Raw genomic sequence first — 25329 nt, forward strand, 5'->3', positions numbered from 1 at the left:
CTCTTTCTTTCGCAAAATAATACTAATAATAGAGGGTCGTGCGCATGCTCTCTCACTCACAACAATCTTCTCTCGATTGTGGAATCTTATTGAATAGTAATACAGTAGGACTTTGTGTCGCTTATTACACTTTTTGTTTGCGATAACTGCCCCTTATTAGTTCCCCATGTCCCACAATGTAAGTCCTTTTTGGAAGCTATGCTAGTTTGCAAAATCATCTTATAATATAAGACAGAGGGACATATTACACAGTAAATACAAAAGAAATCAACTGTCGCACATATAGGGCCATGCACAGCTTATACATAATGGAAATATATGAAGTTAAAGGAATCATCAAACATATGAAACAGCAACTGTAGATGTAAATGTAGAACAGATCCATCTGGCTACTTGATGTACTCAATGGCCCAGAAGTTGGTGTAGATGTAGGTAGCCTTGACGCTGGCGAACCCGGCTTCCTTGGCAAGCCTCTCGAAGTCGGTGAGGTACCTCTCCTTGCCGTCGGGGCTGTACGCGAGCATGCTCATGTCTGCGCTCACGCACCCCTGCACGCGGTGTGTGGCGTCCAGTTCGGCAGGCAGTATGCACTCCATGTTAATCACCTTGCCGTTCACGGGCAGAGCGTGGTAGCAGTTCTTGAGCAGCGCCACGCACGTCTCGTCCCTAAAGTGGAGTAGGATCCACTTCATGAGGATGGCGTCGCCGGAGGGCACCTTGTCGAACATGTCGCCGCCGACGTGCTCCACCTGCAGGCCGGGGTAGGGTGGCGCCTCTGAGATGACGTGGGGGAGGTCAAAGTTGATCCCTTTGATGCTTGGGTACTTGGAGACGATGGCATGGACGGTGGTGCCGATGCCGCCGCCCACGTCAACGAGGGTGCCGACACCCTCGAAGCCCGTGTATAATTCAAGGAGCTTCTTGGTGATGATGATTGAGTGGTGTCTCATCGCCTCGTTGAAGAGGCTGTTGAAGCGCGTGTCGGTGCCGGCGTAGTCGTACCACGACATGCCGTACGCCTTGTCGAACGGGCTGCCACCCTCCAGGACCACGTCCTTCATGTAGCACCTGCGCGCAAATTCACCAATTTCAGATACAGCACCTGAAACAGCTTTCGCTGAAATGCAGGCACACCTTAAGCTTACCAGGGCGCCATGAAGACCTTGTCTTGGGCGAGGACGACGTACGGGGCCATGGAGACGCCATCCTCGTTGGGGCTGAGCCACTTGCACACCGGCGCCGGGCTGTAGCGGCGAGATATGCTGCCGTCTTTGCCCTCCTTCACCATGCACGACACGATCTTGTGCGAAGCCAGCACCCGCAGCATGCGGTCCACCATGGATGCCGCGTCAGGGTTGGCATTGACCGGCAGCTCCGCAGCAACCTCCTCCGGACTCAGTGATTCCCCGTCGGCGCCCACGAGGATTTCTAGCAGGCCGAGCTCGATTGCGGCCTTGAGCGTCATCGGCAGCACCGACGACAGCGCCAGCTGCACCGCATACATGCAACCCTCCTCGTCGGCCATGTCGCTCTATTGCTGGTGGAGGGGCTGGTGGTGTTGTTATTACTGTGACCCGGGCTGATGATGCTGGTGTGCTTCGAAGGGGTTTATAACGAGCAAAGCTAGTTGTAACTTCTACTACTACATGGCCGCTAAATTCGAAGCACCCAAATGTCCCAACCTACAAGCACCTCCACCAAACAAGGAACACCAATAGGTTAATACTCCCTCCGTTTTTAGTTACTCTGCATATTAGATTTGACTGAAGTCAAACTTCATAAAGTTGGACTAAGTTTATAGAAAAAATATGAGCATTTACAACCTATATGATATGAAAATGTATTCAATAATGAATCTAATGGTATTGATTTGTTATTGTACATGCTAATATTTTTGTCTATAAACTTTGTCAAAGTTTACAAAATTTGACTTTGACCAAAGCTAATATGCAGAGTAAAATAAAAACGGAGGGAGTATAATTTTTTTTAGAGATTTTAATGCGGACTACATACGAATGTACATAGATGTATTTTTAAGCGCAGATTTGTTTATTTTGCTTGGTAGGTAGCCCTTTTGGAATGTCTAAAATGTCTTAGATTTAGAAACGGGGGGAGCACAAGTGCAAAACCCGCACTTTGGTGTGGGCATTGTTGGATGTTTTGGATGCGGTTTTTTTTTTCAAACAAACTGAAATGTTAAATTTTGATTCATTAATTTTCTGCGCAGACGATTTCAGCGATCGCACCTTTTGAGATGTTACAAACTTTATTTTGTAATTTGGTATAACTAATAATTATATTGCTTATTTTTATTCCTTCGAAATATGTATTTCTATGAGGAGACATCATTTTATCTGGGGATGCGTTTGTCCACACAAAGCCATCTTCACATTAAGGGACGTGTCTTTTTATTGAAGATGCATTTGTTCACCAATGGATGTGTATTTTAACCAAAGGACGCGATTGATCCTTGATATAATCAAAGAACTTTTCTTTTCACAGTAATGTAGCTTAATCGTGGAGGCTGCACCAGTGATCATATTTACAACGAAAAAAAATAATACCTAGAACACAAAATTAGTCTCATGAGATACTTATGAAATATATTTTTGTGCAATTTGTATTTGGTGTCATGGATCTAAGCACACATTTCTATGGAGTTTGTCAAACTTAATCGAGTTTGGCTTAGGACAAAACTAGAACTTCAAATATTTTGAAAAGAAGAGAGTAGATTTTATAAAAAGGACGATTGCCCCCGTCATCTGCATCAAGCGATGCACACAACCATTTTATTAAGAAATACGATAAAAAGTACGAAGTTAATCTCAAGTACATAAGAAATAGCAAACCATAAAGAAAAAAAAGCCATAACGGGAAAAAATAAGACAAGATGCATAAATAGATATTCTGTTGTTGGACTGCCATCCAAAGCAGTTATATTTATCCCGTGCTACTATATCCCAGCAGTTGCACCCAAAGACCATATGCTCCTTGACTTCCGCCCAACTACGTAATGACCATGTACGAATCCATGCACATGCCAGGAAGAAAACCTGAAAAAAATTAAGATATTGGTCCAGTTGAAAACAACACCATTCTGGTAGTTCCAAATAGCTCAAAGTAATGCAAAACTGCCACACAAATTTGTGCCACTTTATTAGGCTCTACCCCAGCTAACCAGTTGCCTAACAAATTGGATATGCTACTAACAGGAAAAACATTATGACGAGATTACATACTAATCAGTAAATTAATCTATTATCTTATAAGCTAGATTAATTAGGATCCTGGGTCGTGGTAGTCCATAGAAAAATATACTAGCAGTAGGTGGTAGTGTATATTGGTGTACCTTCTAAACCGAACCTTAAATGACTCACATATACTCGACGGACTGAGGTTCAAGGCGCAAAGGACAGAGTCCGACACCGATGAGAAAGGGGCGCAATGGCGGCTCCCCATCGGCATCTAACACCGAGAAGTGACGCCATTGTTACGACGGATGCTACAGTATAACCCGTGTCGATGTGGACTAGCAGCTGCCAGATCCGCACCGAGACATGGGCGCCAAACTGACAACCATGACAATGGAATAAGGTGTGAAGTCGTTCCACCATTTTCTAGTGCCTTCGGCCCTGGCATGGAGTACTAGCGGAGGAGGCGACTGTCGGAGTATTCATCATCGAGATATTTATTGGAACACCGCTTCATGCCCAGCGTGAAAACTCTTACTGACCTTTATTGGCCGAGCTTAGCAATGACGAACTTGTGCCATTACCTTGCTGAAGGATTGTCTACTTGTTGTTGTAGTAGTATTTATTGGTTGGTCTCGGCAATCACGATAAAAATCCTAGTCACTACAGATTCTAAGCTCCCAGGAATTACAGCGCTGCGGTTGGTCGAGGCTGGTGGGACCACCTGGAGTCGGTAATTCGTTTTGCTGGCTTGTTGCTGCTCGATTCCCTCGCACGACCCCGAACACAAGCCTGTATCCCATCTCTCTTCTCTCCTAATCCACAAAAGAAAAAGAAAATCCTTCTTCTCTCCTTCTACTACTTTCAAGCGCCACCAATGTAGGGTTTGTGCCGCCACCAACCTAGCTCCAGCCGCACCACGGATATCCTCTACGGCTCCTTCTCGCCTCCCCCCCTGAGATTCATGAACGCAATACGAGGTTGCTTGCCGCCTGCCCCTTCATCCATAGGTGATTGTATATGGTCGGAGCTTTATGGTCCTTTACCTTGACGTTTTCTTTATTCTACAGGTTCTTCTTGGCTATACTGTTGGAGCCACTGTACATAATATATGTTCGGATACACTTCTTTCCTATGCTTTATTTTTTAAACCTAAGTTGTGACCACTGAATTTCAATATCTGGCCTATTAGATGGTGTCATCGTCTTTTTTGAAATAAATCAATGTGTTTCCTCTACATGCGTGTTCTTCTGCTATAGCAATCTTTATACCCAACCTGGCCTTTGTATATTTTTCATGTGCCATTACATTGCAACGAATCAGTTACGCTGAACTGCGCCTTCACATTTTCTCGTGCGCTACACGTATATGTGAAGGGGTTGATCTAATGTAACAAAAACTATTCTGTTTTGTTCTTAAAGCCTCTATTTTAAATGTTCCCACTAATATGAACTTTGGTTAGTCATTTGGCACCTAATGTATCAAATTTGTCTCATGAGTAGAGATGGAACTTCAAAAACTGAAATTTTGTTTCTGAAATTTTTCCAAAAGTATCAACTTAGGTCTTCATACGCACATAATCTGGCCACATATTGATGGACGATCATCGGTGAGCACCATAATACAATCATCATCTGCTCTTTTGCACGAGATAAATGTGCAATCAAACAGACACATAATACTTTTTACACACAGATGTTGTTGAGGCAAGTCAGTTCCATAATTCAATATAACTATCTGGCTAGATATGTAATGTTATCTCGGTCAACATATGTTTTAGTTTTTGGAAAAGGAGGTTAAGGCCCCCGGGCTCTGCATCAATCGATGCATACGGCCATCTTTATTTATTATTCAACATAGGTCTAACAAGAACATACATCAAGCCACCCGAAGTCACCACTCACACCTACAAAACTCGATAACGTGGAGTGCTCTTACTCCCCATATCTAAAACCGGTGCCGTCGCCGATCCATCCACATAACGTATCGGAACGCACAACCGGTGCAGCAGACCTAAAGCGTACATCACATGCACATGTTTTAGACGCTGCCATCATCATCGAACCGCTGACCCATCTTAAGGAGAGAGATCTGCATCATCCTTGCCAGTCTGTCGCCACCACGACGTCCAATGGCGCCACCGCCCTGCACTCGTCCGTCCAGACGCGAAGATTCTAGAAGATCTGTCGTGCATAGCACCTGTCGACCAGGCATGACACATTGTATCACCTGTAGGCCAGGCATGACTTGACATCTCCACCGAAAGCTCCTCTTTGCTTCGTAGGATTCTTTGATAACCTGAACGTTATTCCTCTTTTAATTCCTTTGATACAATTGATGGTCAAAGTGTGATCTTGAAGATCGTGTCAAGTTACTAGACAATATTGACACACCTGTATGTGATGACCTGTAACTTATTTATTTTGACAGGGTGATAACATGTAACTAACTATTTAAGCAAGAAATATCAAGTAAATCCATTTGCTATTGATTATGGACTGGTTTACATACTTTTCCTTCTACCTTATATTTTGAAGCCATATACTTGTCCAGACATGCTTACTGCTTGGGTCTAGGTTTCTAGCTAGCTTGATTTAGGCTGAGAGACAGTACATAACCTTGGTAGCTACTGGACTTTGCAGATCATCTCAGGTTTTTGTCGTGTTGTGTGAAATAGACAAATACTTGACTCTGTCATTCAGGCGGCACACTATATCTGTGCCATCCCTTGATAATTCATTTTTAGTTGTTCAATACCTGAAGCATATGGCGATTACCTGTGGTAATCCATATACATGGTAACATTTGAGCAACGTGCACTATCGTTTCAACATCAGATTTTAAGCACCAAAAATCTCACTTATGGAAAATAGTACCCAAATTGCCTCCCAACTTAATTAAGGCTTCATCCAACAATGCTTTTTAATAAAAGTGTGGGACTTCGAAGTAGGTAATATCTACACTAATTAGAGGTTCATTTCACAGCCACTCTTGTTTCTAAACTAAAACCAGGACACTTATTTTGGATCGGAGGGAGTAGTATTTTATTGTGTTGTGCTTTATATTAGGATTTTATTAGAAAAGGCTTATTGTCCTTTTGTTTCCATTTGAATTTTATTCTCTTGCTGTTAAAGATGACCCGATGTTTTTGCACAAGCTACATACACATTCACAATATAAAAGATGGATATTATGGTTGCCACCATCACAGAAAAATGTTGTAATGCTTCTACTGTTTTTTTTGAATGTTAATGCTTCTACTGTTTAACTCTTGATGATTCAATGAGTTGGCTTTTGTCGTTATATCCTGAATCTCATCTCCTATAAAATTTGTTACGTCATTCCTTCCTCTAATTGTCCTAAGTTTTTGGTGTCATCAAATGTGTTTGCCTATGTTCATGATTCTGTATGAGTGGGTTTATATCTTTTCTTACTCTGTGCGTAGGTATACAGAGCATTGATGCTGCCAATCGATCATTTGCCCCAAGCTTACTATAGAAATTCCAAGGCAGTTGGCACAATATTCTAATGGAAAACAATTGACTAGCTGCAGTGTTTGTGGTAGGAGCTAGGATCCTACCTGGTCTAGGGCGTAGGTTGTACGGGAAGGGGGAGGGTTGACGGAGATGCGATCGCGGCTGCCGGCGGCGGGGCGCCGTGGCGTGATGAAGAAGAGGCGGCGGCGGCGCAAGAGGCGGCTAGGGTTAGGTCTCCCGGCTCCTTTCGGGAAACCGAGCAAATAATGATTGCTTCTTGCTTGATTAGATTGATACATCTCCTCGCCTTATATAGAGAGGTTTACTTGACTCCTAAGCAAACGATCCTAATAACGATAAGATAATTGGGCTAAGCCCCTAATAACGATAAGATAACTTGGGCCACAACCCACTGGGCTAAGCCCCTAATATGCCGGTCATAACACTTCTCCCCGCCTGCACAAACAGCTCGCCCTCGAGCTGTAAGGTGGGGAAGCGCTTGCTGAACTCCTCGAGGTGATCAACCAGCGTCAAACACCTTCGCGACAGCTAGGGCGGCCAGGTCGGCGGCGACGGCGTCCTCCTCAATGTAGTCTGCAACCTCCAGGTAGGAGAGTCGCGGGCAGACGTGGCCGGGCGTGTAGGGCTCGTCGCAGTTGAAGCACAACCCTTGGCGGCGACGCTTGAGCAGCTCGACCGAGGTGAGCCGGCGGAACGAGCGCGCCGCGGTCGCGGCGAGGGGTGCCGCGGGAGCCTGAGCAGGCCGATCCTGCGCGGGAACATCCGGCCAGGGTAGCGACCCAGCGGCCCGGGACGGTGATTTCTGCTGGATGGCCACCGCGCGGCGCTCGAATGCGCGGGCGTAGTACATGGCCGTCTGGAGATCCTGGGGTCCCCGAAGCTCCACGTCCACGCGGATGTGATCTGGAAGTCCACCGATGAAGGGGTCGGCCCGCTGCTGCGCCGTCACGCCCGACGCGTGGCATGCTAGTGCCTGGAAACGATAGGCGAAGTCCTGAACCGTGGAGGTGAAGGGAAGGCGGCCTAGCTCTGCTAGGCGGCTCCCGCGGATCGGTGGCCCAAAACGAAGGAGGCAGAGCTCGCGGAAGCGCTCCCAAGGGGGCGTGCTGCCCTCGTCCTGCTCGAGGGCGTAGTACCAGGTTTGTGCCGCGCCGCGGACGTGGTAAGAGGCGAGCCAGGTACGCTCCGAGGCGAGGGTGCGTTGCCCGCGAAAGAACTGCTCGCACTGGATGAGCCGGTTGAGGTGGTCCTCCGTGCCGTCATAAGTGGCGAAGTCCAGTTTGGCAAACCGCGGCTGTGTCTGAGTCGGAGCGTCATGGCCGACTGGCTTGAAGGTGCGAAGCAGCGAGGATTGGGGTGCCCGATCAGCATGGCCGCGGCCCGTGGAGTGCCCCGTGTTGGGAATCGTAGCATAATTTTAAAATTTTCCTACGCTCACCAAGATGCATCTATGGAGTATACTAGCAACGAGGGGAAAGGAGTGCATCTACATACCCTTGTAGATCGCGAGCGGAAGCGTTCCAATGAACGTGGATGACGGAGTCGTACTCGCCGTGATTCAAATCACCGATGACCGAGTGCCGAACGGACGGCACCTCCGCGTTCAACACACGTACGGTGCAGCGACGTCTCCTCCTTCTTGATCCAGCAAGGGGGAAGGAGAGGTTGATGGAGATCCAGCAGCACGACGGCGTGGTGGTGGATGTAGCGGGTCTCGGCAGGGCTTCGCCGAGCTTCTGCGAGAGGGAGAGGTGTAGCAGGGGAGGAGGGAGGCGCCCAAGGCTGTCAAGTTGCTGCCCTCCCTCCCCCCCTTTATATAGGCCCCCTAGGAGGGGGGCGCCGGCCAAGAGGAAAGGGGGGGGTGGCTTCCCCCCCAAGCCAAGTGGGGCGCCCCCCCACCCTAGGGTTTCCAACCCTAGGCGCAGGGGGGAGGCCCATGGGGGGCGCCCCAGCCCACTCGGGGCTGGTTCCCTTCCCACTTCAGCCCACGGGGCCCTCCGGGATAGGTGGCCCCACCCGGTGGACCCCCGGGACCCTTCCGGTGGTCCCGGTACAATACCGGTAACCCCCGAAACTTTCCCGGTGGCCGAAACTGGACTTCCTATATATAATTCTTCACCTCCGGACTATTCCGGAACTCCTCGTGACGTCCGGGATCTCATCCGGGACTCCGAACAACATTCGGGTTTCCGCATACACATATCTCTACAACCCTAGCGTCACCGAACCTTAAGTGTGTAGACCCTACGCGTTCGGGAGACATGCAGACATGATCGAGACGCCTCTCCGGTCAATAACCAACAGCGGGATCTGGATACCCATGTTGGCTCCCACATGTTCCACGATGATCTCATCGGATGAACCACGATGTGGAGGATTCAGTCAATCCCGTATGCAATTCCCTTTGTCAATCGGTATGTTACTTGCCCGAGATTCGATCGTCGGTATCCCAATACCTTGTTCAATCTCGTCACCGGCAAGTCTCTTTACTCGTACCGCAATGCATGATCCCGTGACTAACGCCTTAGTCACATTGAGCTCATTATGATGATGCATTACCGAGTGGGCCCAGAGATACCTCTCCGTCACACGGAGTGACAAATCCCAGTCTCGATCCGTGCCAACCCAACAGACACTTTCGGAGATACCCGTAGTGCACCTTTATAGTCACCCAGTTACGTTGTGACGTTTGGCACACCCAAAGCACTCCTACGGTATCCGGGAGTTGCACGATCTCATGGTCTAAGGAAAAGATACTTGACATTGGAAAAGCTCTAGCAAACGAAACTACACGATCTTTTATGCTATGCTTAGGATTGGGTCTTGTCCATCACATCATTCTCCTAATGATGTGATCCCGTTATCAATGACATCCAATGTCCATAGTCAGGAAACCATGACTATCTGTTGATCAACGAGCTAGTCAACTAGAGGCTTACTAGGGACACGTTGTGGTCTATGTATTCACACATGTATTACGATTTCCGGATAACACAATTATAGCATGAACAATAGACAATTATCATGAACAAAGAAATATAATAATAACCATTTATTATTGCCTCTAGGGCATATTTCCAACAGTCTCCCACTTGCACTAGAGTCAATAATCTAGTTACATTGTGATGAATCGAACACCCATTGCGTCCTGGTGTTGATCATGTTTTGCTCTAGGGAGAGGTTTAGTCAACGGATCTGCTACATTCAGGTCCGTATGTACTTTACAAATATCTATGTCTCCATTTTGAACACTTTCACGAATGGAGTTGAAGCGACGCTTGATATGCCTGGTCTTCCTGTGAAACCTGGGCTCCTTGCAAGGGCAATAGCTCCAGTGTTGTCACAGAAGAGAGTCATCGGGCCCGACGCATTGGGAATCACCCCTAGGTCGGTAATGAACTCCTTCATCCAGACTGCTTCCTGTGCTGCCTCCGAGGCTGCCATGTACTCCGCTTCACATGTAGATCCCGCCACGACGCTTTGCTTGCAACTGCACCAGCTTACTGCTCCTCCATTCAAAATATACACGTATCCGGTTTGTGACTTCGAGTCATCCAGATCTGTGTCGAAGCTAGCGTCGACGTAACCCTTTACGACGAGCTCTTCGTCACCTCCATAAACGAGAAACATATCCTTAGTCCTCTTCAGGTACTTCAGGATATTCTTGACCGCTGTCCAGTGTTCCATGCCGGGATTACTTTGGTACCTTCCTACCAAACTTACGGCAAGGTTTACATCAGGTCTGGTACACAGCATGGCATACATAATAGACCCTATGGCCGAGGCATAGGGGATGACACTCATCTTTCTCTATCTTCTGCCGTGGTCGGGCATTGAGCCGTGCTCAATTGCACACCTTGCAATACAGGCAAGAACCCCTTCTTGGACTGATCCATATTGAACTTCTTCAATATCTTGTCAAGGTATGTACTCTGTGAAAGACCAATGAGGCGTCTTGATCTATCTCTATAGATCTTGATGCCTAATATATAAGCAGCTTCTCCAAGGTCCTTCATTGAAAAACACTTATTCAAATAGGCCTTTATACTTTCCAAGAATTCTATATCATTTCCCATCAATAATATGTCATCCACATATAATAAGAGAAATGCTACAGAGCTCCCACTCACTTTCTTGTAAACACAGGCTTCTCCATAAGTCTGTGTAAACCCAAACGCTTTGATCATCTCATCAAAGCGAATGTTCCAACTCCGAGATGCTTGCACCAGCCCATAGATTGAGCGCTGGAGCTTGCATACTTTGTTAGCATTCTTAGGATCGACAAAACCTTCCGGCTGCATCATATACAACTCTTCCTTAAGGAAGCCGTTAAGGAATGCCGTTTTGACGTCCATCTGCCATATCTCATAATCATAGTATGCGGCAATTGCTAACATGATTCGGACGGACTTCAGCTTCGCTACGGGTGAGAAAGTCTCATCGTAGTCAACCCCTTGAACTTGTCGATAACCCTTAGCGACAAGTCGAGCCTTATAGATGGTCACATTACCATCCGCGTCCGTCTTCTTCTTAAAGATCCATTTGTTTTCTATGGCTCGCCGATCATCGGGCAAGTCAGTCAAAGTCCATACTTCGTTTTCATACATGGATCCTATCTCGGATTTCATGGCTTCTAGCCATTTGTCGGAATCCGGGCCCGCCATCGCTTCTTCATAGTTCGAAGGTTCACCGTTGTCTAACAACATGATTTCCAGGACAGGGTTGCCGTACCACTCTGGTGCGGAACGTGTCCTTGTGGACCTACGAAGTTCAGTAGTAACTTGATCCGAAGCTTCATGATCATCATCATTAACTTCCTCCCCAGTCGGTGTAGGCACCACAGGAACATTTTCCCGCGCTGCGCTACTTTCCGGTTCGGAAGGGGTGACTATCACCTCATCAAGTTCCACTTTCCTCCCACTCAATTCTTTCGAGAGAAACTCCTTCTCCAGAAAGGACCCGTTCTTGGCAACGAAGATCTTGCCTTCGGATCTGAGGTAGAAGGTATACCCAATAGTTTCCTTAGGGTATCCTATGAAGACGCATTTCTCCGACTTGGGTTCGAGCTTTTCAGGTTGAAGTTTCTTGACATAAGCATCGCATCCCCAAACTTTTAGAAACGACAGCTTAGGTTTCTTCCCAAACCATAATTCATACGGTGTCGTCTCAACGGATTTCGACGGAGCCCTATTTAAAGTGAATGCGGCAGTCTCTAAAGCATAGCCCCAAAATGAGAGCGGTAAATCGGTAAGAGACATCATAGATCGCACCATATCCAATAGAGTGCGATTACGACGTTCGGACACACCATTTCTCTGAGGTGTTCCAGGCGGCGTGAGTTGTGAAACTATTCCACATTTCCTTAAGTGTGTACCAAATTCGTGACTTAAATATTCTCCACCACGATGTGATCGTAAGAATTTTATTTTTCTGTCACGTTGATTCTCAACCTCACTCTGAAATTCCTTGAACTTTTCAAAGGTTTCAGACTTGTGTTTCATTAGGTAGACATACCCATATCTACTTAAGTCATCAGTGAGAGTGAGAACATAACGATATCCTCCGCGAGCCTCAACACTCATTGGACCGCACACATCGGTATGTATGATTTCCAATAAGTTGGTTGCTCGCTCCATTGTTCCGGAGAACGGAGTCTTGGTCATCTTACCCATGAGGCATGGTTCGCACGTGTCAAATGATTCGTAATCAAGAGACTCCAAAAGTCCATCTGCATGGAGCTTCTTCATGCGCTTGACACCAATGTGACCAAGGCGGCAGTGCCACAAGTATGTGGGACTATCGTTATCAACTTTACATCTTTTGGTATTCACACTATGAATATGTGTAACATCACGTTCGAGATTCATCAAGAATAAACCATTGACCAGCGGGGCATGACCATAAAACATATCTCTCAAATAAATAGAACAACCATTATTCTCGGATTTAAATGAGTAGCCATCTCGAATTAAACGAGATCCAGATACAATGTTCATGCTCAAAGCTGGCACTAAATAACAATTATTGAGGTTTAAAACTAATCCCGTAGGTAGATGCAGAGGTAGCGTGCCGACGGCGATCACATCGACCTTGGAACCATTCCCGACGCGCATCGTCACCTCGTCCTTCGCCAGTCTCCGTTTATTCCGTAGTTCCTGTTTTGAGTTACAAATATGAGCAACCGCACCGGTATCAAATACCCAGGAGCTACTACGAGTACTGGTAAGGTACACATCAATTACATGTATATCACATATACCTTTGGTGTTGCCGGCCTTCTTGTCCGCTAAGTATTTGGGGCAGTTCCGCTTCCAGTGACCACTTCCCTTGCAATAAAAGCACTCAGTTTCAGGCTTGGGTCCATTCTTTGACTTCTTCCCGGCAACTGGCTTACCGGGCGCGGCAACTCCCTTGCCGTCCTTCTTGAAGTTCTTCTTACCCTTGCCCTTCTTGAACTTAGTGGTTTTATTCACCATCAACACTTGATGTTCTTTTCTGATCTCCACCTCCGCTGATTTCAGCATTGAATATACCTCAGGAATGGTCTTTTCCATCCCCTGCATATTGAAGTTCATCACAAAGCTCTTGTAGCTTGGTGGAAGCGACTGGAGGATTCTGTCAATGACCGCGTCATCCGGGAGATTAACTCCCAGCTGAGACAAGCGGTTGTGTAACCCAGACATTCTGAGTATGTGCTCACTAACAGAACTATTCTCCTCCATTTTACAGCTGAAGAACTTGTCGGAGACTTCATATCTCTCGACCCGGGCATGAGCTTGGAAAACCATTTTCAGCTCCTCGAACATCTCATATGCTCCATGTTTCTCAAAACGCTTTTGGAGACCCGGTTCTAAGCTGTAAAGCATGCCGCACTGAACGAGGGAGTAATCATCAGCACGCTGCTGCCAAGCGTTCATAACGTCTTGGTTCTCTGGGATTGGTGCTTCACCTAGCGGTGCTTCTAGGACATAATCTTTCTTGGCTACTATGAGGATGATCCTCAGGTTCCGGACCCAGTCCGTATAGTTGCTGCCATCATCTTTCAGCTTGGTTTTCTCTAGGAACGCGTTGAAATTGAGGACAACGTGGGCCATTTGATCTACAAGACATAGTGTAAAGATTTTAGACTAAGTTCATGATAATTAAGTTCATCTAATCAAATTATTAATGAACTCCCACTCAGATAGACATCCCTCTAGTCATCTAAGTGAAACATGATCCGAGTTAACTAGGCCGTGTCCGATCATCACGTGAGACGGACTAGTCAAGATCGGTGAACATCTCCATGTTGATCGTATCTTCTATACGACTCATGCTCGACCTTTCGGTCCTCCGTGTTCCGAGGCCATGTCTGTACATGCTAGGCTCGTCAAGTCAACCTAAGTGTATTGCGTGTGTTCCGAGGCCATGTCTGTACATGCTAGGCTCGTCAACACCCGTTGTATTCGAACGTTAGAATCTATCACACCCGATCATCACGTGGTGCTTCGAAACAACGAACCTTCGCAACGGTGCACAGTTAGGGTGAACACTTTCTTGAAATTATTATAAGGGATCATCTTACTTACTACCGTCGTTCTAAGCAAATAAGATGCAAAACATGATAAACATCACATGCAATCAAATAGTGACATGATATGGCCAATATCATTATGCTCCTTTGATCTCCATCTTCGGGGCACCATGATCATCTTCGTCACCGGCATGACACCATGATCTCCATCATCATGATCTCCATCATTGTGTCTTCATGAAGTCGTCACGCCAACGATTACTTCTACTTCTATGGCTAACGCGTTTAGCAACAAAGTAAAGTAATTTACATGGCGTTATTCAATGACACGCAGGTCATACAAAATAATAAAGACAACTCCTATGGCTCCTGCCGGTTGTCATACTCATCGACATGCAAGTCGTGATTCCTATTACAAGAATATGATCAATCTCATACATCACATATATCATTCATCACATCTTCTGGCCATATCACATCACATAGTACTTGCTGCAAAAACAAGTTAGACGTCCTCTAATTGTTGTTGCAAGTTTTTACGTGGTTTGTAGGTTTCTAGCAAGAACGTTTCTTACCTACGTATGACCACAACGTGATTTGCCAATTTCTATTTACCCTTCATAAGGACCCTTTTCATCGAATCCGTTCCGACTAAAGTAGGAGAGACAGACACCCGCTAGCCACCTTATGCAACTAGTGCATGTCAGTCGGTGGAACCTGTCTCACGTAAGCGTACGTGTAAGGTCGGTCCGGGCCGCTTCATCCTACAATACCGCCGAAACAAGATAGACTAGTAGCGGCAAGAAGAATTGGCAACATCAACGCCCACAACTGCTTTGTGTTCTACTCGTGCATAGTAACTACGCATAGGCCTGGCTCATGATGCCACTGTTGGGAATCGTAGCATAATTTTAAAATTTTCCCACGCTCACCAAGATGCATCTATGGAGTATACTAGCAATGAGGGGAAAGGAGTGCATCTACATACCCTTGTAGATCGCGAGCGGAAGCGTTCCAATGAACGTGGATGACGGAGTCGTACTCGCCGTGATTCAAATCACCGATGACCGAGTGCCGAACGGAAGGCACCTCCGCATTCAACACACGTACGGTGCAACGACGTCTCCTCCTTCTTGATCTAGCAAGGGGGAAGGAGAGGTTGATGGAGATCCAGCAGCACGACGACGTGGTGGTGGATGTAGCGGGTCTCGGCAGGGCTTCGCCGAGCTTCTGCGAGAGGGAGAGGTGTAGCAGGGGAGGAGGGAGGCGCCCAAGGCTGTCAAGTTGCTGCCCTCCCTCCCCCCTTTATATAGTCCCCCTTGGAGGGGGGGGGGGGCGCCGGCCAAGAGGAAAGGGGGGGTGGCTTCCCCCCCAAGCCAAGTGGGGCGCCCCCCACCCTAGGGTTTCCAACCCTAGGCGCAGGGGGAGGCCCATGGGGGGCGCCCCAGCCCACTAGGGGCTGGTTCCCTTCCCACTGCAGCCCACGGGGCCCTCCGGGATAGGTGGCCCCACCCGGTGGACCCCCGGGACCCTTCCGGTGGTCCCGGTACAATACCGGTAACCCCCGAAACTTTCCCGGTGGCCGAAACTGGACTTCCTATATATAATTCTTCACCTCCGGACTATTCCAGAACTCCTCGTGACGTCCAGGATCTCATCCGGGACTCCGAACAACATTCAGGTTTCTGCATACACATATCTCTACAACCCTAGCGTCACCGAACCTTAAGTCTGTAGACCCTACGGGTTCGGGAGACATGCAGACATGACCGAGACGCCTCTCCGGTCAATAACCAACAGCGGGATCTGGATATCCATGTTGGCTCCCACATGTTCCACGATGATCTGATCGGATGAACCACGATGTCGAGGATTCAGTCAATCCCGTATGCAATTCCCTTTGTCAATCGGTATGTTACTTGCCCGAGATTCGATCGTCGGTATCCCAATACCTTGTTCAATCTCGTCACCGGCAAGTCTCTTTACTCGTACCGCAATGCATGATCCCGTGACTAACGCCTTAGTCACATTGAGCTCATTATGATGATGCATTACCGAGTGGGCCCAGAGATACCTCTCCGTCACACGGAGTGACAAATCCCAGTCTCGATCCGTGCCAACCCAACAGACACTTTCGGAGATACCCGTAGTGCACCTTTATAGTCACCCAGTTACGTTGTGACGTTTGGCACACCCAAAGCACTCCTACGATATCCGGGAGTTGCACGATCTCATGGTCTAAGGAAAAGATACTTGACATTGGAAAAGCTCTAGCAAACGAAACTACACGATCTTTTATGCTATGCTTAGGATTGGGTCTTGTCCATCACATCATTCACATAATGATGTGATCCCGTTATCAACGATATCCAATGTCCATAGTCAGGAAACCATGACTATCTATTGATCAACGAGCTAGTCAAGTAGAGGCTTACTAGGGACACGTTGTGGTCTATGTATTCACACATGTATTACGATTTCCGGATAACACAATTATAGCATGAACAATAGACAATTACCATGAACAAAGAAATATAATAATAACCATTTATTATTGCCTCTAGGGCATATTTCCAACACCCGCCGAGCCGGAGGGGTCGCCGAACTGCAGAGTGGGTGCCAGCGGGTCTCCAGCCGATGTGTAGACGGGTGGCGGCGATGATCCGGTCAGCCAGGCCGGTATTGGGGACGGTGACGGCGGGAAGCGCACCTGCTGGATCGGTATGCCTCCCTGCGAGGGTAACCCAGGCCCCGTGTTGGGCGGTGGCGGGGCCGGCAGCTGCGGCTGTGGCGGTACGGACCCGGGTGGCGTGGGGGCGCCGCGAGGGCCGGGGCCAGCCACTGTGGCCATTGAGGCGTGGCAGCGGGCGGCGGTGGGGCCGGCAGCTGGGGCTGCGGCTGCCCGGACCCGGGAGGCGTCGGGGGCGTGGCGATCGCCGGAGCCGGCCACTGCGGCCAGTGGGGGGAGACGGCGTGCGGCGGCTGACCGGGCCAGTGGTGGTGTAGAGGCCCGATCGGCGCCGTGGTGGCCGCGTACCAAGGCAAGGCGACTGGCCCGGTCGCGGCGGCTGCCCGTAGGGCCCGGCCAGGTAGAGGAGTATGCCCTGGACGGCGGTGACTGTAGGAGATATGCCCTAGAGGCAATAATAAATGTTATTGATTATCTCCCTGTTCATAATTATGTTTATGTTCCATGCTATAACTGCTGTGGTTCCCGAGCCCGTATATCCATAAAGGCTCTGGGGAGAACCCATATGCACGTGTGGAATAATAAACGGTAAAATGTATTCCTAGTCGTGCCTCTAAGACTAGCTCAAGTGTTGCATGATGATTATGTTTTCCCAATCATGGGCATGTCTATGCCAAGCAATTTTGAGGGCACAATGTCAGGAAGGACATTTGTGTTGAATCGACCCGAATTGATGTTATGCTATGAGATACATTCGTCACAAGTTAATGGTTTATAACACAGAGATAGTTAATGTTTGCATAATTCCTTAGACCATGAGAGTATCGAGTTTCTTCATGCTTGCTTCATGAACTTTGGGGTTTGTTAAACGTCATCCGTAACTGGATGGCTATTACGGCGGCTTACGGGTTCATGGGAAAGTATGTTAAGTGACTTGATAGCTCGAGATTGGGATTTGCTCCTCCGACGATGGAGAGATATACTCGGGCCCTCTCGGTGTTACGGTGTCCATCATCGTCTGGCCAGACACTTTGTGATTTGATCACGGGGATGCCGGAACACGAAACGAGAAAAGAGAACAAAACCGGTAACGAGGTAACTAGCATAGTGGACAAGTTGTTGATCCACGGGAATGCCAACATGTCTCACCTCGGGTATTTGTAACATATCGCGAAGCAACAGGAATAGCACACGGCAACTGGAGGTTCACTCGAATATTTATTCGTGTGGGTATAGGGGTCAATATGGGTGTCCACGGCTCCGATGTTGATCATTGATCGGAAGGGGTTCCGGGTCATGTCTATACTTCACCGAACCTATAGGGTCACACGCTTAAGGGTCATCTATCTACTGAATACTAGACAAGGAGTCTAAGAGAAAAATCACCGAAAAAGTTTCGGACAGCGGAAAACGTTCCGCAGAAAGAGGTCATCGGATGAGTTTCGATGAAACCAAAAAAGTTGTTTTGGGGTATGCCATTAAGTGAAAATGGTTTCGGCACATGCCTGATAATTCTTGGAGGGTGCCAGAATCATTCTAGAAACTTTTTGGAATTTTCAAAAATAAAAACCGAAAATGTTTCGGAGCTGCCGGTACCGCTTTGGCTGTTTTTCGCAGATGAAATTCACTAATATGAAATTGTTTCAGAACGAATCCAAAATCATTTTAGTGGGTACTGGAATTATTCTAAGACCCACAGAAATATTTTCGGATTTAGTGGACGCGAAAAATTGTCTTCATGAATAGTGAAAACGCATTCTTGTTTGCTTTTCGCAGATGAAAATCACTAAACCGAAATTGTTTCAGAACGCGTTGAAAATTATTTTAGTGGGTACTGGAAATGTTCTGAGCCCACATAAATATTTTCAGTTCGAACGGACGCTGAAAAATGTCGTCATGAATAGTGAAAGTGCTTTTTGCTTGGCTTCTTGGAGAAGCCACCTTGAGAGCCTTTTTGGTATTTCCCCCTTGGCTTCTTGGAGAAGCCACCCTTGGGCTTGGCCTATAAATAGGGGTGGAGGGGGCTGCCTAAAGGATCATCCCTTGCTCTCATACACATGCCATGCATTATCTGGCTTCTTCTCTCCCTCCCACGAAAAGAGTTTCGTAGAGCCGTAAGGCTGTCTAGGTTCCGGCAGGAACTAGTTCTGTACGGCGAAGCCCTGCCGGATAGATGACACCGTATGTGTGCAACTCTGTAGAGAGATCGTTGTTTCGGTCTTAGTTCGTGAGTGCCTCCCGAAGGGCTGTCCGTGTGACCGTCCAAGTTTTGAAGGTCCTCCCGAAGGGCTGTCCGAGTGACCGTTCGAGTTTTGAAGGTCCTCCCGAAGGGCTGTCCGCGACACCGTTCGGGAGGGCTGTTCGACCGCCTCCAGGAGGGTTGTCTGAGGAGCAGATGAGGGTAACATCCTCGCGGTTGGGAGGTTGTAAATCCTAGCTGCGGGGATCTGCACCGCCGATCGTCATCGACTCTACTTCCCGCTGCGCTACGAGTCGGTAACGAAAAATATCAAACCATGTATGCAATCTCCATAGGGCAATGCAGATATGATCTGCACGGGGGTCATGCGTATGACGAAGTTTAGTATGGGGTTCGAGATTTTATTGTCTCGTGCTTCATACACCCTGCAAAGTTAATCTAGCGACGTGAACTATCATACTTGATGATGAACGTTGGTCGCTGCGGTTTAAGTCAAAACCTTAGAAGCCACGTAAAATAAATTTTGCATAAACCGATTAGAGGTGTCTAACTTGGTTTTGTAGGATGTGCATGTGATGTGGTATAGCAGTGCTCATACTAATTCGATTATGTATGAGATGACTATATGATGTAATTTGATTAATATGACCTGCGTGTCATGGTTCGGTATGATGGCTGGAGCCATATGATTGCACTTTAATGACCTGCGTTTCAACCTTAAGTAATGCATTAATTTTATACGCTATGGAGATAGCAATATTATCTGGTGCATCGACAAGGTGGTGGCAATCTTCGTGAAGGTGAACACCAACACGAATGCCAAAGACAAAGAAATGAAATACTTCTCCGTCAGAAAGGGCTATACCATATCATGCTATTATGAATTGCCTGAGATGTTTATCCCTTATGTTGCACCCTTGTTGATTGCGCGGTAGTCGCTTTTTATTAGGGTGATCTCTCACAAAAATACCAAGTAGTTAGTGTTCTCCCAAGTGTAGCACCGTCACGGCACCTATCTTTTCCGGGTGCGCCGTGTCACACGGGTACGAACGATTAGAGAAGTGTGAGGCGGGTGAGTTGAGACCTCGCAGCGAGATCACTTGGTTGTCTTGACGTTCAGGCATGACCGTCATGAGCTCGGAACACACGCATCGAAAGATGAACAAGAGTCACATAGAGATGTGATTGGCAAGTTGGCCTACCGGTTGAGATTTTTCGTCATTAGTGGTGTTACACCAATGGCGAACAATTGAAATGTGGGTCTTGTATCACTCACAATCAATTTTGAGAGATATTGATTTGAGTGGGAGCGCACTGTTGAATTAACATGTTTAATTCTCAATGCAATTAATTTTGAACACTGTCTAAGTGTGGTTTGCATAATAGTTGTAGAATAATGGCTCGCATTTCCACCTTCCCTATTAAAATTGAATAGCTGTTAAATATCTGGTTAAAACTTTACGATTGGTAACGTAATATGAGGATTGTGCTCAAAAGTGCCGAGAAGGACTTTGTCCTATTGCATGCTTTCCGTATCCTCCCGCTAATGCTATGGATCATGCGACTCTCATCCTTTGATCCAAAAGCTATAATTCCGTTTCAGTCAAGTGCAATATGTTTGCTTCCATGAGACCCGAACTTCGAAAGTTTGGATAGTTATGTGATATTCATGGAATCTGAAAATCATTTTCAGAGACAGACAAAAGCTAAAAGATATGAGATATCCAAAGCAATGTTTGTTTGCAAACTATTAGTAAAAGTGTTTACTATGCATTAGACTAATAAAAGAGGGATCTAGGAGAACGCCTGCCATATGATGAAAGGTGAATAAAACAACAACTTAAAGAGAAAGAAAGTGTCCGAAGGGTGTTAGTAAGACTTTCACGCCTAGGAAGTCCGGGGCTAATGCCACTCTTAAGTTGGGTGCTTCTTCTGAGAGTAGGAGAAATACTAAAAGTTAAAATGTTAGAAGTATGAAGGCAAAAGGAAAGAAGACTGGAATATCTAGCTCATGTATGAATGTCATACAAGTTTTTGATGTATAGAAGGCTGGTCAAAGATATAGTTCTTCGAATTATGGTTAAACATGTTAATCACTAATTCTTGGGTATTGTGAGTTAATCACAAAATGCCCGCTCGATTGCATTCTATTGCAACTCGATGTAAGAACTACTATGGCCTAAAGACTAGCCAGGAATGAGGTTGAGATACACACATGGAACATAGTAAATGTTACTATACCTTCCATCGGTGTATTACCCATGTATTTACTTTCATAATTCATTTTAGAGTTTCACACTCTAGCCCTTTGCATAAGGTATCTTGCAAGAAGGTTGTTCATAAGAGAACTTTTCATGTTCGGTGTTATGAATAACATAAGGGCCATACTTTCATTATGAATGAGATGTATGTTATGAATATTGATTAATACATTACCTCTGGGTTTACCTTCGTAATTCATTTTAGAGTTTCATACACTCTAGCCATTGCACAATGTTTGATGCAAGAGGGTTGTTCAGAAAAGAACAATTGTTGTTCAGAATTATGAATAACATAAGGGCCATACTTCCATCATCGATGGGACGTATGTTATGAATATTGATGGTAATATGATACATCCATAAACACTGACACTGAATGTCGCAAGACTAAAAGAATACCACACAAGTGTGGCACTGCATTTGGTCACATTGGAGAAACCCGCATGGAAAATTCCATTATGATGGATTTTGAAGTCGTTTGAATTTGAATCATCTGACGCTTGCAACTTTCCTCCGAAAAGTGAAGAGACTGAAATACCGTTCACAGGCCATAAGGAACGAGCAACAAAGCTTATTGGTGATCATACATTTGATGTATGTAGTTCAATAAATGTTGTTGCAACTAGTGGATTTATCTATCTTCAGAAATGACTCAAGTAGATATATGGATATTTGCTTGATGAGACGTAAGTCTGGATCTTTTGAAATCATTCGAAAGGTTTTCAAAAATGAAGTAGAATTTATTGTAACAAGAAAATTATGTTTCTGCAATTTGATTGCACAAAGGAATATTTGAGTTACATGTTTAGCGAATGTCTGATGAGTTGTGAAAGGGGTTTCATAACTTGCACCTCCCGGAACACCACTGCAAGTGAAAAGTCCGTGGAGATGTAATCTAACCATTTATGACATGGTAAGGTCAAAGATGACATAAATAAATTTGCCATTATCCTTTTTAAAGTGATACTTTAGAGACTACGGCTTTTACACTGAAAAGAGCTACATCGGGTCTGTTGAAATGAAGCCATGGTATGGTACGCCCAACCATGTTATATCTTTTCGTAACATTTGGAATATGGGGCTTGTGTAAAAGGTTACAAACATATTCCAAATCAGACAAGTGCTACTTTGTAGGTTATACCAAAATGTTGGGTATTCCTCCCTCACTATACCGAGGCAAATAGTTTTGCCGCGAAACGGTGTGCTTTTAAAGAGAATGGTTCTTTCAAAAAGGTGAGTGGGAGAATAGTGCAACTCGACGAGATAAACAGTATCTTCGTCGTCAGATCAAAGGAAAGAGACCTTGGAAGTAATTCTAGAGTTTCCTACTGCGACTGATACGGAAGTCTCTACAATAAAATGTATGAAATTCGGTCGAACTTGCAGCTGAACCACGTAGGCAAGGCTCGTGCAAACCTCTCAGGTGCGCAAACGAGATATTGTTGTTAGACAACATTATACCTACGATACACAAGGAAGCGTTGATGGGCCATGACTCCAGAATTGGCTAACTGCCAATACAACCCGAGTTAGTTTCCATATAAGTGATGCAAGATTAAAACCTTGATACACCTTTCGGAAGACTTAGAGTCTAACGAATATTTATGGAACTTAAAACTGATACGGATAAAAATGTTTTATCCATAAAGCCCGACTTGTTGAAATAACAAGTTCAAGAGTTGACTACGATGAGGTTGTTTTCATCGTAGCGATGCTTAAAGTCGGTTCGGGTTGAACTAGCAATTAATACATATTTCAATCATGAGATATGAAACATGGATGACAATAGGATTTCCATCTGATGGAAATGAAACGAAGGACTTGCATGTGTTACAGTCCAAGGCATTTTGTCTATCCAGAGGATGCTAGTAAGGGTGCAAACTTCAGAGTTCCAGCGATGGACAGAAGAGAGCAAAATGGAGTTGGAATCTTCGTGCTTTGATGAAATTGTCAAAGGGGTTTGACTTCATCAATGGGTAATGAAGATGCTTGTAATTCAAGAAAGTAAGTGGGAGCGTAATAATATTTCTAAAAACCTTATGTGCTTGGCACATTGGTAATTGGAAATAAATTTCTTGACACGAATTAGGACTTCATTTGAAAATAGTTTTTTGATGAAGTGCTTAGGCTAAATAGCCTCAATATTAGGCATGATGATCTATGGAGATAGATTTACCTAATGGGGCTAAGCAATGAATACATATTGACAAGATGCTAAAACCTTTTAGCATTTAAAACGCCAAGGAGTGATTCTTGCCGAAGTCACATGGAAAGAGTTTTTGCAAGACTCGGTGTCCCAAAACACTGATGAGTAAAATACATGATGGAGATTCCACACACTCTTGTGTTTGGATGAATCATGTATTCCATGGTATGTAAAACAACCAGATATGTCTGATAATCCCAAGGTGTTGCGAGTATGGATACCAAAGTGATCAAACTACTGATCATGGGACAACAGTGAAAGATGTCACAGAGTACTAGAGTAAGTACTGATGACATGGTTTTCTCACAAGCAGAGATCATGAAGAGTTCGTTGTAAAATGTTACATCGATACAGTCTTCATCTTTTCTCCATGCGATTTTTGATTTAAATTAAGGGTTTTGTGTAACACACAATGTGGTGGCACAGTTAGTTGGAATTTGTTCAAACTAGTTACTGTGGCGAATTCTATAACAAGGGCTAAGTATGTTGATGCTTTATAAGCGACAAAGAAGATGTTGAATCATATAGTTCATTCATGAACTTAGTATAGTTCCAAGATGGCTTTTGACAATGGGACACTACTGCAGGTAGTTGCTCCATAACTCAGTCTGAGGAATCCAGGTTCGACCTGTGATTCACATACATACAAAGCCAAGTCCACACAAAATATGAATTTTTTGAAAACGTCAAAACGCGAGGACATGCAAAGATACACACGGAATTGAAGTCGTCAGATCCGTTGGACATCAGGTTATACCACAAGCGAAGCATATTTACACCGGTGTGCCACAGGTGTGAAGTGCATTAGCATAAGCTAGATTATTGTCTCTAGTGCAAGTGGGAGTCTGTAGGAGATATGACCTAGAGGCAATAATAAATGTTATTGATTATCTCCCTGTTCATAATTATGTTTATGTTCCATGCTATAACTGCTGTGGTTCCCGAGCCCGTATATCCATAAAGGCTCTGGGGAGAACCCATATGCACGTGTGGAATAATAAACGGTAAAATGTATTCCTAGTCGTGCCTCTAGGACTAGCTCAAGTTTTGCATGATGATTATGTTTTCCCAATCATGGGCATGTCTATGCCAAGCAATTTTGAGGGCACAATGTCAGGAAGGAAATTTGTGTTGAATCGACCCGAATTGATGTTATGCTATGAGATACATTCGTCACAAGTTAATGGTTTATAACACAGAGATAGTTAATGTTTGCATAATTCCTTAGACCATGAGAGTATCGAGTTTCTTCATGCTTGCTTCATGAACTTTGGGGTTTGTTAAACGTCATCCGTAACTGGATGGCTATTACGGCGGCTTATGGGTTCATGGGAAAGTATGTTAAGTGACTTGATAGCTCGAGATTGGGATTTGCTCCTCCGACGATGGAGAGATATACTCGGGCCCTCTCGGTGTTACGGTGTCCATCATCGCCTGGCCAGACACTTTGTGATTTGATCACGGGGATGCCGGAACACGAAACGAGAAAAGAGAACAAAACTGATAGCGAGGTAACTAGCATAGTGGACAAGTTGTTGATCCACGGGAATGCCAACATGTCTCACCTTGGGTATTTGTAACATATCGCGAAGGAACAGGAATAGCACACGGCAACTGGAGGTTCACTCGAATATTTATTCGTGTGTGTATAGGGGTCAATATGGGTGTCCACGGCTCCGATGTTGATCATTGATCGGAAGGGGTTCCGGGTCATGTCTATACTTCACCGAACCTATAGGGTCACACGCTTAAGGGTCATCTATCTGCTGAAT

The 25329-nt window shown here is 45.7% G+C and overlaps 1 protein-coding gene across 1 annotated transcript; it reads right to left on the reverse strand.

The window, feature by feature from the left end:
- Positions 1-202: 202 nt before the first annotated feature.
- Positions 203-1585, reverse strand: LOC123168065 (tricetin 3',4',5'-O-trimethyltransferase-like). The gene is made up of 2 exons (XM_044585932.1): positions 1146-1585; positions 203-1068 (listed from the first exon to the last, which is right to left on the reverse strand). Exons 1-2 carry the CDS (start codon positions 1523-1525, stop codon positions 390-392), a joined length of 1059 nt encoding a protein of 352 aa, XP_044441867.1. The 5' UTR covers positions 1526-1585; the 3' UTR covers positions 203-389.
- Between the last annotated feature and the right edge of the window lie 23744 nt (positions 1586-25329).

The sequence above is a fragment of the Triticum aestivum genome, chromosome 7D (genome assembly GCF_018294505.1).
Source record: "Triticum aestivum cultivar Chinese Spring chromosome 7D, IWGSC CS RefSeq v2.1, whole genome shotgun sequence".
NCBI lineage: Eukaryota > Viridiplantae > Streptophyta > Magnoliopsida > Poales > Poaceae > Triticum > Triticum aestivum.